This window comes from Pristiophorus japonicus, chromosome 9 (genome assembly GCF_044704955.1).
Source record: "Pristiophorus japonicus isolate sPriJap1 chromosome 9, sPriJap1.hap1, whole genome shotgun sequence".
In the NCBI taxonomy this organism is placed as follows: domain Eukaryota; kingdom Metazoa; phylum Chordata; class Chondrichthyes; family Pristiophoridae; genus Pristiophorus; species Pristiophorus japonicus.
Window position 1 is genome coordinate 177893682 of NC_091985.1, and position 15168 is coordinate 177908849.

Here is a 15168-nt window from a genome sequence, read left to right on the forward strand (position 1 = left end):
GTCAGAGTTGGTGGAGAAAGGTCTGGGACTGGGGAATAAATGTGAACATCCACCCATGGATTCGAATAATTTCACATATACTGGTCGGGATACAATTGATCTTAGCAATAACATGGGGCGTAATGGCCTGCCAGGCATGCAGACACCACGCACAACGAAGACGGACAAATCACCGTTCCCCGGATACTAAACAAGCCTGTTTTATAAGGGGGCAGGAGGATTTGGCCTTTGTCAATTCGATTTAAGCAACCGGGACTCCTGAAACCGCGTGACTGGCCAGCACGTTGATGCAGGGAGTACCGGGCCGTGCACAAAATCTAATAAAGGTCGAATGGTCGGTTAAAAGGGGACTAGGACTAGTCCCTTTACCGAAAGGGGGAGTTGTTGTAGGAGGTAGGCACCTTTAGAATATACCAGAATACTAGGCATTAGGCACCTGCTAGATATATCTAAACGCATATAAGTTTAAAGTGGCCACACATAAAATGGCTGCCCAGGCATGATGGGAAATCAAGTAGTCAAGCTGTGAACTGTTGAATGTTCAATGACCGAGCAATAACCCTGTGAGGCCCACTATAGGAATGCCTTGGATGCAGGATAAGAATAATGAGGAGAGAACCCATCTCCCATATTCAAGGCCATAAACCAATTAATTCCCCAGGAAGAAAGAGATAAGAGAACCCATCTCCTGTAAACAAGGTTAGAAACCAATTATTTCTCCAAGAAGAAAGAACTAGTGAGAGAACCTATATCAATCAGCCCAAGCTGACAAAAGACGAACACATGGTTCCTGAGACATAAGGGGAATTCTATTGGGTTAAAATAACCTATATGTAATCTATAATCATTGTGATTGGCTTGTGTCCAGCCGTGATGGGCTGTGTAGCTGTAGTAAACTGTTTTGTAACTGTTGTGAAACATATAAAGGTGCATGTAATCCTTTGTTCTGTGGAGAGAAACCTGGATACGGTCCTGAGTTTTTCCTCCCCGCTGAGCGTTATTAAATGCCGCCAGGCGTTGGAACCGACTCTGAGTGTTGAGTGATTCTTCAGAGAAAACACTAACGCTAACACCCTCAATAAAACAGTCTCACAGCATCTCCGCTCTGCATGCATCTAGGAACTTACATAGGCTCGCCAGTCGCCTGAGGTCTGCCACGAAGTCTGGAACGATTTGCCCTTCTCGCCGCCGGTGCTTGTAAAACTGGTATCTCGCCATGTGCATGCTGCTCGCTGGTTTAAAGTGTTCCCCGATCAACTTACTGAGCTCTTCAAAAGTCTTGTCAGATGGCTTATCTGGCGCTAGAAGGTCCTTCATTAGGGAGTACGTCCTGGATCCACAAACCATCAGGAGATGAGCCCTGCTTTTGTCGGCCGAATCCTGTCCCAGCCATTCCTTAGTGACGAAACTTTGCTGTAGTCCCTCAATAAAATCGTCCCAATCATCACCAACACAGTACCTCTCGTCTGTGCTGCTAGTGGCCATGCTCGCGTGGTTTAAATCCCAGTTTCTCGTCGCCAATAATATGTCCTTACTCTACAGTATAAATGCACACGAGGCCCATACTTGAGAGAAGGTCACTCTGCGACCAGTAACTATTATTAGCCAGCACTAAAGTGAAGAAGATGGGTGGAGCTTCCTCTTTTGACGTGAAAGTCCAGGTTAGGAATGTCTCCCACAAGTTCACCACTTAGTGGTCAGTGTTCTCACAGTGTACAACTTCGGTCAGTTTATACATGGGTTACAATGACAGTTGAATACATGACAGTATCAGTGTCTCCATATTACGCTCAGGAACAGTGCCACACCTTCACATATTGCACCAGAGAGAGAAACAGAGACATTATCAGTTTTACACTTCCATATCACGCTAAATAACAGTATCCCACCTTTCAACCAGTACAAGAGAGAGCGGATAACAGAGAGTGAGGAGAGGACTGAGCGAGAGACAGGACAGTGAGAGGCTGGGCACAGAAAGACCTACCCAGTATCATTTCCAGACTGACCTGTGAAGTCCCGTTTTATCCTGAAAGTTCCCATTGGAGAAATACAAGATGCAGTCTCCTCTCTCACTGATATTGTACCAGAGATAGACACATTATTAATCCCACACTGCGGGACAGTGTCAGAGAGTGAGTGATACAACGGCCCACATTTAACCCTCGCTTGCCCGTTGTACTCTCTGCAATCCTGCAGCTCAGGGCCGTTCGGTATTAGTCTCAATGACCGAGTGTTTTACTCTAATTAAACTGATCTCGGACTGTTTCTGTCAGATATTAACTCCTGCACGGTCCCAGCAAACACTCCCACTCCCTCATCCCTCCGATATTTCTCCAGGATTTCTTTGTGAAGACGGACTCATGGAGAGAAACACCCTGCACGGAATGATCCTATATTGAGCATCTCCAAGGGACAATGCTCCCAGCTTTAATCATTCTCTGTCCTTTCCCCCCAGGCCCAGTTCCTTTGCTCAGATTCTGGGGAAAGTGCACTTTAAGTTTTACATTCTGAATTAGTGCAGAGAGCTGCGCATGTGCGGGTAAGCCCCACCCCCTATGTCAATTTCCAGGAAGCAGAAGAGAACATGCGCCCTCCCCTCCCCCAGCCCTGCCTGTGATCGCCATTCACTCAGTGAGCGGAAGAAGATGGTTTAAAACAGCCGGGAACGGAGATACCGCGGCCCCGGGGTAAGGTAGCGAGCAGCAGCCTCCTTACAGCAGCGCAGCACTTTGGGAGTTTGTGTACAGATGGGCTCAGAGATCGGCATCGAGTCCGGGGGGAGTCGGGGGCTGTGTGTAAGGGGCAGAGTGCACAAAAGAACCAGTGTCAGTGCGTGGTGTGAGTGGGGGAAGGGAGAGGCCATTCTCGGGCTGTGTGTGGACATTGTGTGTCCAGGGTAAGGGAGACAGAATGGGCAGACTCTGCTATTTACAATCATTGCTGCTTTCTCTCTCCAAACCAGTAGTGAACCTTCCTGGTTTAGTTCTGTCCGGAGCTGTGTGTAAGAGGCAGTGAAACAGGAACTAGTTCCTGAACATGATGTGAATGGGGGAAGGGAGAGGCCATTCTCGGGCTGTGTGTGGACAGTGTCAGGTAACAGAGAAAGTAAATCACCTCGCTCTTTCAAATCATTGCTGCTTTTTCCCCCCAACTAGTAGTGAATGATCCTGATTCAGTTCCAATCTCACCGTGTCTGTTGTTCTTGGACAGTGAGCAGTGGGAACACAGCCTGACAGTGAGGATGTGGGGAGTTTCACAAAGTGCATCTATTGCAGGAACCAGGAGAGGAGTGTGGGAGGGGAAAGGGGGCTGATGTTCGTTGCCTTACCCCAGGGCCACGGCATCTCCATTTCTGGCTCTTTTAAACCATCTTCTTCCGCTCACTGAGTGAATAGAAACATAGAAAATAGCCTGCTGTAAGGAGGCTGCAGGAGTAGGCCATTCGGCCCTTCGAGCCTGCACCACCGTTCAATAAGATCATGGTTGATCATTGACCTCAGTACCCCTTTCCTGCTTTCTCTCCATACTTCTTGATCCCTTTAGCCGGAAGGGCAATATCTAACTCCCTCTTGACTATATCCAATGAACTGGCATCAACAACTCTCTGTGGTAGAGAATTCCACAGGTTAACAACTCTCCTTGAGTGAAGAAGTTTCTCCTCATCTCAGTCCGAAATGGCTTACCTCTTATCAAAGAAACAGAAAATAGGTGCAGGCATAGGCCATTCGGCCCTTCGAGCCTGCACTGCCACTCAATGAGTTAATGGTTGAATATGCGACTTCAATACCCCATTCCTGCTTTCTCGCCATACCCCTTGATCCCCTGAGTAATAAGGACTACATTTAACTCCTTTTTACATATATTTAGTGAATAGGCCTCAACATCTTTCTGTTGTAGATAATTCCACAGGTTCACCACTCTCTGGGTGAAGAAGTTTCTCCTCATCTCAATCCTAAATGGCTTACCGCCTATCCTTAGACTGTGACCCCTGGTTCTGGACTTCCCCAACATTGGGAATATTCTTCCTGCATCTAACCTGTCTAAACCCGTCAGAATTTTAAATGTTGCTATGAGATCCCCTCTCATTCTTCTGAACTCCCGTGAATACAAGCCCAGTTGATCCAGTCTTTCTTGATATGTCAGTCCCACCATCCTGGGAATCAGTCTGGTGAGCCTTCGCTGCACTCCCTCAATAGCAAGAATGTCCTTCCTCAAGTTAGGAGACCAAAACTGTACACAATACTCCAGGTGTGGCCTCACCAAGGCCCTGTACAACTGTAATAACACCTCCCTGCCCCTGTACTCAAAGCCCCTCGCTATGAAGGCCAACATGCCATTTGCTTTATTACCCTTAGACTGTGTCCTCTGGTTCTGAGCTTCCCCAACATCGGGAACATTCTTCCTGCATCAAAACTCTCCAGTGCCGTTAGAATTTTATATGTTTCTATGAGATCCCCTCTCATCCTTCTAAACTCCAGTGAATACAGGCCCAGTCGACCCAGACTTTCCTCATATATGTCAGTCCTGGCGATCACAGGCATGGCTGGGGGAGGGGAAGGTAGATGTGCTCCTCTGCTCACTGTGAATTGATTTAAGGGGCGAGGCTGAACTGTGCATGTGCAACTCTGCAATAATTCAGCCTGCAAAAATCAAAGTGCACTTTCCCCAGAATTTGAACAAAGGAACCGGGCCTGGGGGGGAAGGACAAAGAATGATTACACGCTAGGGTCTTAAAGAAGTGGCTGCAGGGATAGTGGATGCATTGGTTGTAATTTATCAAAATTCCCTGGATTCTGGGGCAGTCCGAAGAGATTGGAAAACCGCAAATGTAACGGCCCTATTTTAAAAAGGAGGCAGACAAAAAAGAGGAAACTATAGACCACTTTGCCTAATTTCTGTCATTGGGAAAATGCTGGAGTCCATTATTAAGAAAGCAGTAGTAGGACATTTGGAAAAGCATAATTCAATCCAGCAACTTCAGCATGGTTTAATGAAAGGGAGATCAGGTTTTCCAAATTTATTTTTTGAGGATGTAATGAGCAGGGTGGATAAGGCGGATCCAGTGGATGTGGTGTATTTGGATTATTTCCAGAAGGCATTCGATAAGGTGCCACATAAAAGGTTACTAACAATGTAAAAGGTCATGGGGTTGGGGGTAATCTGTTAGCACTGAGAGAGGATTGGCTAACTAACAGAAAACAGAGAGTCAGGTTAAATGGATCATTTTCTGGTTGGCAAACAGTGACAGTGGGGTGCCGCAGGGATCGGTGCTTGGTCCTCAACTATTTACAATCTATATTAATGAATTCAAGAAGGGACCGAGTGTAATGTAGCCAAGTTTACTGATACAAAGATGGGTGGGTAAGGAAACTGTGATGAAGACACAATTAATCTGCAAAAGGATAAAGACAGGCTAAGTGAGTGGGCAAAAATTTGGTCGGTGGAGTAAATTGTGGGAAAATGTGAGGTTATTCACTTTGGCAAAAATAATTGAAAAGTAAATTATAATTTAAATGGAGAAAAATTGCAAATTGTTGCATAAAGAGAGACCTGGAGGTCCTTGTGCACCCAAACACTTACTATGCAGTTCCAGCAAGTAAACAGGAAGGCAAATGGAATGTAAGCATTTATTGCAAGGGTGATAGAATATAAAAGCAGAGAAGTCCTGCTACAACTATACAGGGTATTGGTGAGGTCACACCTGGAGTACTACATACAGTTTTGGTCTCCGTATTTAAGGAAAAATATACTTGAATTGGAGGCTGTTCAGAGAAGGTTCACTTGGTTGATTCCGGAGATGAGGAGCATGACCTTATGGAGGACAGTTTGAGTGGTTGGGCCTATACACGTTGGAGTTGAGAAAAATAAAATGTGATAATAAGGGGGCTCGACAGAGTGGATGCAGCGAGGATATTTACACTCATAGCAGAAAGTAAAACTAGGGGACATCCTCTTAGAATAAGGGGCCGCCCATTAAAAACTGTTATGAGGAGAAATTTCTTCTCTGAGGGTTGTAAATCTATGGAATTCTCTGCCACAGACTGCTATGGAGGCTTGGTCATTGAATATCATTTAAGACAGAGATAGACAGATTTTTGAGTGATAAGCGAGAAAAGGGTAATGGGGAGCAGGCAGGGAAGTAGAGCTGAGTCCATGAGATTAGCCATGATCTTATTAAATGGTGGAGCAGACTCGAGGGGCCAAATGACCTTCTCCTGCTCCTATTTCTTATGTTAACTGAACCCAATCAGAGTCGGCACCTTCAGTGAATAATATAGAGAACCAGTGCGTGTCGAACTAAACCCAACCAGAGTCAGCACCTTCAGGGGAGGGGAACCAGTGAGTGCAGAACTGAACCTAGCCAGAGTCAGCACCTTCAGGGGAGGGGAACCAGTGAGTGTAGAACTGAACCCAGGCAGAATCGTTGATGAAAATTGGGAGGTGAGGACAAAGACGTGTTCAAACGTACGATGTGCTTGAATTTCAGGACAGGGACGGGGAAGAGTGTATGGGGCGGGGATTTACAGCATTGCAGGAACAAGAGAGGAAATAATGTTCCATATAATCTAGAATTGTTTGTTATGAATTTCTGTCCTGTACTTGCAGTAATGATTTTAGTAAACTCCTTTTCCAGGGCATTCGAATGGCAGGATTTGCAGATGGGAAACTCAAATCAAACATCACGTCATGATCTGATAGAATCACTTGATAGCTCAGGACATGAATATCATCGGCCTTTGAATGTGGAAGGAGAAAATATTGTCCTGTCTGTGGGAATAGATTTCAAACATCAGTGTGACTGGAAAAGCACCGAGACACACACACACCCGAGTGAGAGTGTTCCAGTGCACTGACTGGAAAGAGCTTTAAGCAGTTTCACAGCCTGAAAAAACATCATAGCATTGACAGCGGGGAGAAACCATATACGTGTTCTGTGTGTGGATGTGGCTTCCACTGATCGTCCAACATGGAGAGACACAAGGACACCCACACCATGGAGAAACAGTGGGAATGTGGGGACTGTGGGAAAGGATTCAATTACCCATCTGATCTGGCAGTTCATCAGCGCAGTCACACTGGGGAGAGGCCATTCACATGCTCCGAGTGTGGGAAGGGATTCACTCAGTCATCCCACCTACTGGCACACCAGCGAGTTCACACTGGGGAGAGGCCGTTCACCTGCTCTGTTTGTGGGAAGGGATTCACTCTCTCATCCCGCCTGCTGAGACACCAGCGAGTTCACACTGGGGAGAGGCCATTCACCTGCTCTGAGTGTGGGAAGGGTTTCACTCAGTCATCCCACCTACTGGCACACCAGCGAGTTCACACTGGGGAGAGGCCGTTCACCTGCTCTGAGTGTGGGAAGGGATTCATTCTCTCATCTAACCTGCTGCGACATCAGCGAGTTCACACTGGGGAGAGGCCGTTCACCTGCTCTGAGTGTGGGAAGGGATTTATTACCTCACCCCAACTTCGAATTCACCAGCGAGTTCACACTGGGGAGAGGCCGTTCACCTGCTCTGAGTGTGGGAAGGAATTTATTACCTCACCCCAACTTCGAATTCACCAGCGAGTTCACACTGAGGAGAGGCCATTCACCTGCTCTGAGTGTGGGAAGGGATTTATTACCTCACCCCAACTTCGAATCCACCAGCGCGTTCACACCGGGGAGAGGCCGTTCACCTGCTCTGAGTGTGGGAAAGGATTTATTACCTCATCCCAACTTCGAATTCACCAGCAAGTTCACAATGGGGAGAGGCCGTTCATCTGCTCTCAGTGTGGGAAGGGATTCTCTACCTCATCCCACCTTCGAATTCACCAGCGAGTTCACACTGGGGAGAGACCATTCACCTGCTCTGAGTGTGGGAAGGGATTTTCTACATCATCCCACCTGCTGGAACACCAGCGAGTTCACACTGGGGAGAGACCATTCACCTGCTCCGTGTGTGGGATGAGATTCACACTATCATCCAGTCTGCTGTCCCACAGGCAAGTTCACACTGGGGAGAGGCCGTTCATCTGCTCTGAGTGTGGGAAGGGATTCACTCTCTCATCTAACCTGCTGATACACCAGCGAGTTCACACCGGGGAGAGGCCGTTCACTTGCTCTGAGTGTGGGAAGGGATTTATTTCCTCACCCCAACTTCGAATTCACCAGCGAGTTCACACTGGGGAGAGGCCGTTCACCTGCTCTGAGTGTGGGAAGGGATTCATTCTTTCATCTAACCTGCTGCTGCACCAGCGAGTTCACACTGGGGAGAGGCCGTTCACTTGCTCTGAGTGTGGGAAGGGATTTATTACCTCCTCCCAGCTTCGAATTCACCAGCGAGTTCACACTGGGGAGAGGCCATTTACCTGCTCTGAGTGTGGGAAGGGATTTATTACCTCCTCCCAGCTTCGAATTCACCAGCGAGTTCACACTGGGGAGAAGCCATTCACCTGCTCGGAGTGTGGGAAGGGATTTATTACCTCATCCCACCTTCGAATTCACCAGCGAGTTCACACTGGGGAGAGGCCGTTTACCTGCTCTGAGTGTGGGAAGGGATTCTCTACCTCATCCCACCTGCTGGAACACCAGCGAGTTCACACTGGGGAGAGGCCGTTCACCTGCTCCGTGTGTGGGATGAGATTCACACTATCATCCAGTCTACTGTCCCACCAGCAAGTTCACACTGGGGAGTGACCGTTCACCTGCTCCATGTGTGGGAAGGGATTCCCTGTATCATCCAGTCAACTGACACACCAGTGAGTTCACAAGTGACTGCAGGGTTTGGATTCTATTGTTATTCCAGACTGAATCATGTCCATTCTGGCAATTGGGCTTGCTTTCTGCTCATATTGATTCTGCCTATAACTGGGCTAGAGTTTAATATTCTGCATATTTGCCAAATTAATCAAAGTAACAGGGTGAGATAAAAAATAATTCTGATTGTGTTTGCATCCATAATTGACCCTTTAAAAAACATAAGAAGAAGGAGTATGCCATTTGCCACTCAAACCTGTGTGCCATTTAATAAGATCATGGCTGATCTGATCATGAGCATAGCTCCACTTCCCTGCCCGCTTCCCATAACCCTTCACTCCCTTATCGCTCAAAAATCTGGCGACCTCCACCTTAAATATATTCAATGACCCAGCCTCCACAGCTCTCTGGGGTAGAGAATTCGAAGGATTTACTCTGAGAAGAATTTCTCCTCATCTCAGTTCTAAATCGGCGGCCCCTTATTCCTAAACTGTGCCCCCTAGGTCTAGATTCACTACGAGTGGAAACATCCTCTCTGCATCTAACTTGTCAAGCCCCCTCAGTATCGTACTTTCAATAAGATTACCTCTTATTATTCTCAACTCCAATGAGTATAGGCCCAACCTGCTCAACCTTTCTTCATGTCAACTCCTCCATCTCAGGAATCAAACTAGTGAAGCTTCTCTGAACTGTCTCCAATGCAAGTACACTCCCTCATTTAGTAAGAAGATCAAAATTGTACGCGGTACTCGAGGTGTGGTCTCAGAAATACCCTGTACAGTTGTAGCAGGACTTCTCTGCTTTTATACTCCATCCCACTTTCAATAAAGGCCAACATTTATTTTGCCTTCATAATTATTGCTGTAGCTGCATATGAACTTTTTTGTGTTTCATGCACAAGGACATCCAGATCGCTCTTTACTTCAGCATTTTGTAATATCTCTCCTTTTAAATTATAGATTTTATTTTTATTTTTCCTGCCAAAGTGGATAACCTCACACTTTCCCACATTATACTCAATCTTCCAAATGTTTGCACACTCACTTAGCCTGTCTACATCCCTTTCCAGATTCTTTGTGTCCTCCTCACAACTTGCTTTCCCACCCAGCTTTGTATCATCAGAAAACTTGGCTACATTACACTCTGTCCCCTCATCCAATGCATCAATATAGATTGTAAATAGTTGAGATCCAGCACCGATCCCTGCAGCAACCCCCTAGTTGCCGTTTGACAACCAGAAAATGACCCATTTGTCCCGACTCTGTTGTCTATTAGTTAGCCCACCCTCTATCCATGCTAATTTATTACCCATGACCACTTAAGCTCTTAACTTGTGCAGTAATCTGTTACGTGGCACCTTATCAAATGCCTTCTGGAAATCCAAATACACCACATCACCTGTTCCCCCTTATACACTCTGCTCATTATATACTCAAAGAACTCCAATAAATTTGTCAAACATGATTTACCTTTCATACAGCCAAGCTGGCTCTTCTTGTCTGTATTATGCTTTTCCTTGGAGAAGCCCCCAGACCCCAGAGCTTTGGCCCACAGACCCTGGGACACTGGGTCATCACACGGTGGGAAGCAATCCCTTTGCCCCCACCCCCACCCCCCAGGACCACCCAGCTTTGGCCCACAGACCTCAGGACACTGGGTCTCCACACGGGGGGAGCGATCTCTCTGCCCCACCAGACCCCCCATCTTATTTCCACTCTCACTGTGACCTGCGAGGAGTTACATTTATCCACAGCAGCTCTCCTCCCCTGAAGATGCTGAGTCTGGCTGGGTACAGAAATACACAGCAAACATCATCCACTCCCAGCACACACTCAGGAAATATGCCCCACTAACCGGGCACTGTACAGGACTGGAGCAGGCAATGCCTCCCTCAGTTGTCCCGGTCCCTGACTGACCCAGATCCCACTCTCACCCTCCCCTGTCCCAGACTGACCCACCCCCACCCTCACGCTCCCCTGACCCAAAGCCCCGTCGAGCTCCCCTGTCCCAGACTGACCCAGAACCCCCCTCACCCTCTCCTGACCCAGACCCCCCACTCACCCTCCCCTGTACCAGACTGACCCAGATACCCCTCACCCTCCTCTGTCCCAGACTGACCCTGACCTCCCTCATCCTCCCCTGTCCCAGACTGACCCAGATCAACACCTCAACCTCCCCTGTCCCATACTGAATCAACCCCCCCTCACCCTGGTCATGTATCTTACATTATTATATATAACTGTATCCTAACATGCTTCACATGACTGTAATAAGATATGACCTGTAACCACCAGCATACCTTACCACCAGGGGTGCACTTGCAAGAGACAGGTATATAACGACAGGTCTCAGGCAAGTGCAGCATTCCAGAGCTGTGAAATAAAGGTGCAGGTCCAGAGTGACCTTGACTTCACTCCATGCCTCGTGTGAATCTGTACTGAGGGGACAGGACTTTACAGTGGCGACGAGTTACGGGATTACAGAATCCACAGAATGGCGAACAATTGATCAGATGAAAAGTACAATGCGGGAGACAATTGGGGGGACTTTATAGAAAGGCTCAAGCAAAGCTTTATAACCAAAGACTGGTTATGCGACGATAAGGCAGACAAGAGAAGAGCCCATCTCTTGACCAGCTGTGGCTTGAAAACATACGCTTTAATGAAGGATCTGTTGGCACCTGAGAAACCAGCAAGCAAGTCGTTTGAAGAATTGAGCACACTGGTAAGAGACCACCTGAAGCCAGCGAGCAGCCTACACATGGCCAGGCACAGGTTCTACAACTGCAGACGCTGTGTGGGCCAGAGCATACCCGACTTCGTGGCGGAACTTCGGAGGTTGGCTAGTTTATGTGAGTTCTCTAATGAACTGAGGAGAGAAATGCTGAGAGACTTTTTCATTGAAGAAATAGGCCACGCAGGAATATTCCGAAAGCTCATAGAGACCAAGAACCTGACCTTAGAGACAGCAGCACTGGTTGCACAGACATTCTTGGTAGGGGACGAAGAAACGAGGTTGATTTACCATGCAGGTACGACAACTAACAAAATATTGAAACAAGAAGTTCACAGCACTAAACAAGCTGCTACCCCCACACACAGACAAAACCGGAAGAAAAGGCTCTCGACAACAGGCAGAAGCCATCAAGGACCACAGGAACGGCCGTTCACACCTCATCAACCCAAAATGCGAGCAATCAACTACAAACTGAGAGAAGCTCAAGAGAGATCAGCCAGACGCAGCTCATTCTTTGGGAACACTTTGAACAATGGAACAGGTCTGTGCTGGAGGTGTGGGGGTGGGCACTCGTCAAGAGGATGTCGATTTCAGCAGGCTGTTTGCAGGAACTGTGAATATACAGGGCATTTGGCCCGCATGTGCAAAAAAAACGGCTGCTCAGCTGGTATACGAAGCGGATGGGTCGGAAAGCGGACCAGAAGATGGTGGGGACAGTACCCGGGACACTGATGTACAGCGGGTCAACATGATCAATGGTCGCTGCTCCTACAACAGGACGCCTCCTATAATGATGAAGGACCTACTCAACGGGATATCTGTCAACATGGAGCTGGATACGGGAGTGAGTCAATCTCTCATGGGCGCTCAACAATTTGAACAACTGTGGCCACATAAAAGAGACAGACCAAAATTCACAAGGGTCGACACCAAACTAAGGACCTATACCAAAGAAATCGTACCAGTCCTTGGCAGCGCCATGCTCTCTGTCACACACAAAGGGACAGTGAACCGACTGTCCCTGTGGATTGTCCCCGGAGACCCCCCTGCACTGCTGGGGAGAAACTGGCTAGCAAAACTAAACTGGAAATGGGATGATGTCCATGCCATGTCATTAGAGGAACAGACCTCCTGCTCAACAGTTATAAAGCGATTTGAACATCTCTTTCAGCCAGGTGTGGGCACTTTCAAAGGAGCCAAAGTCAAAATCTACATCACACAGGATGCTAGACCGGTCCATCACAAGGCCAGAGCTGTACCCTATGTAATGAGGGAAAAGAATGAACACAAACTAGACAGGCTTCTGCGGGAAGGCATTATATCACCTGTGGAATTTAGCGACTGGGCAAGTCCCATCGTCCCAGCCATGAAGCCTCATGGATCTGTACGAATCTGTGGGGACTACAAATCTACCATAAACAGAGTTTCCCTACAGGACCAGTACCCACTGCCCAGAGCGGAGGACTTATTTGCCACATTGGCTGTAGGTAAACTTGTCTCAAAATTAGACCTCACATCTGCATATATGACACAAGAATTGACGGAGGAATCCAAGCTACTCAGCACAATCAACACACATCGAGGCCTTTTCATGTACAATCGATGCCCATTCGGCATCAGGGTCGGCAGCTGCTATATTCCAGCGTAACATGGAGAGTCTTCTCAAGTCCATCCCGGGGACGGTTGTATTTCAAGATGACATACTTATCACGGGCAGGGACACCGACTCCCATTTCCATAATTTGGAGGAATTACTAAAGCGGTTGGATTGAGTAGGCCTACGAGTCAAGAAATCCAAAAGTGCCTGTTTCTCGCACCCGAGGTTGAATTTTTGGGCAGAAGGATTGCCGTTGATGGAATCTGCCCAACAGATTCCAAAACAGAAGCAATTCGCCTGGCACCCAGGCCCCGGAATGTCTCAGAACTGCGCGCCTTTCTCAGGCTACTCAATTACTTTTGGAACTTTATGCAGAACTTAAGCACGCTGCTGGAGCCTCTCCACGTGCTACTCAGGAAGAGGTGCGATTGGTTTTGGGGGGACGCTCAGAATGCGCCTTCAATAAGGCATGCAACCTTCTGTGTTCCAACAGTGTTTTGACTTTCTTTGACCCAGGTAAAAAGCTAGTTCTCACATGCAACATGTCAATAGTGCAGGCAAATTACAACCCATAGCTTATGCCTCCAGGTCACTTTCGTGGTATGGAATGGTAGAGAAGGATGCGCTCACGTGCGTGTATGGTGTCAAAAAGATGCACCGATACCTTTTTGGGGCCAAGTTCGCGTTAGAAACCGACCACAAGCCCCTCACGTCCCTCCTATCTGAGAGCAAGGCAATAAACGCCAATGCCTCGGTGCAAATTCAACGGTGGGCATTCATGCTGGCGTCCTACGACTATACCATAAGGCACAGACCAGGCACAGACAACTGTGCCGACGCGCTCAGCAGGCTACCCCTGGCGACCACGGAAGGGTCTGACGAACAGGACTGTGAGATAGTCATGACAATCAATGCCTTTGAGTCCACAGGTTCACCCATGATGGCTCGCCAAATCAGAGCCTGGATGGCCAGCGACCCCACGTTATCCTTAGTAAAAAGATGTGTCCTAACCGGTGACTGGGCAGAGGCTCGCGATGCTTGCCCCGAGGAATTAAAACTCTTTCACAGGCGCATGCATGAGCTATCACTACAAGCAGACTGCCTGATGTGGGGCAGCCGAGTAGTCATGCCTCTGCGAGGCAGAGAGGCATTTGACCAGGAGCTCCACCGCGAGCACCGAGGGATCATTCCCATGAAGGCCATAGCCAGATCCCACGTCTGGTGGCCTGGTATTGACGCGGACTTGGAGCTCTGCGTCCGAAGGTGCACCATTTGTGCCCAACTCAGCAATCCCCCCAGGGAGGCTCCACTGAGCCCCTAGCCCTGGCCTACCATGTAAACTATGCAGGCCCATTCATGGGCAAAATGTTCCTCGTAGTTGTAGATGCATTTTCAAAGTGGATCTAATGCACCATTTTAAACTCGAGCATAACCTCCACCACTGTGGAGAGCCTCGCAACCATGTTTACAATGCACGGAATCCCTGACATATTGGTAAGTGACAATGGTCCGTGCTTCACCAGCGCAGAATTCCAAGATTTTATAATTGACCATGGCATAAATCACGTCAAGACGGCATCGTTCAAAACGGCATCGTTCAGCAGGCCTCCAATAGCCAGGCGGAGAGAGCAGAGCAAATCATTAAACAAGGCATGCTTAAAATCCAAGGTCCCACGCTGCAGGGTCGCCTGTCACGACTGCTGCTGGCATACAGATCTCGTTCGCAACTGTTGATGAAAAGGACTTTAAAAACAAGGCTCTCATTAATCCTCCCAGACATGCACGAAATCGTTGAGGCAAAGCGCCGTAAGCTGACTGAGTACCATGACAGAAATTCGAGGGGGAGATGGAATGAGATAGGGGACAAAGTGTTTGTACTAAACTATGGCAGGGGTCCCAAATGGCTTGCAGGGACTGTAACGGGCAAGGAAGGAAACAGGCTACTGGTAGTACAAATGGACAATGGCAAAACCTGCCGGAGGCATGCAGACCAAGTCAAAAACAGATTGACCAACAACACTGCGGAACCAGCGGCAGACTACAATGTGGAACTCGCACCACACCTGGACAGACAGAGGGAACAACCTGAGGA

General features: G+C 48.1%; 1 protein-coding gene across 1 annotated transcript; it reads left to right on the top strand.

The window, feature by feature from the left end:
• The first annotated feature begins 2578 nt into the window (after positions 1-2578).
• Positions 2579-11156, top strand: LOC139273343 (zinc finger protein 420-like). The gene is made up of 2 exons (XM_070890169.1): positions 2579-2687; positions 6635-11156. Exon 2 carries the CDS (start codon positions 6968-6970, stop codon positions 8681-8683), a length of 1716 nt encoding a protein of 571 aa, XP_070746270.1. The 5' UTR covers positions 2579-2687; positions 6635-6967; the 3' UTR covers positions 8684-11156.
• Positions 11157-15168: the final 4012 nt, after the last annotated feature.

Coding starts and splice junctions, on each gene's coding strand:
- LOC139273343 (XM_070890169.1), top strand. CDS start 6,968: ATGGAGAGACACAAGGACACCCACACCATGGAGAAACAGTGGGAATGT.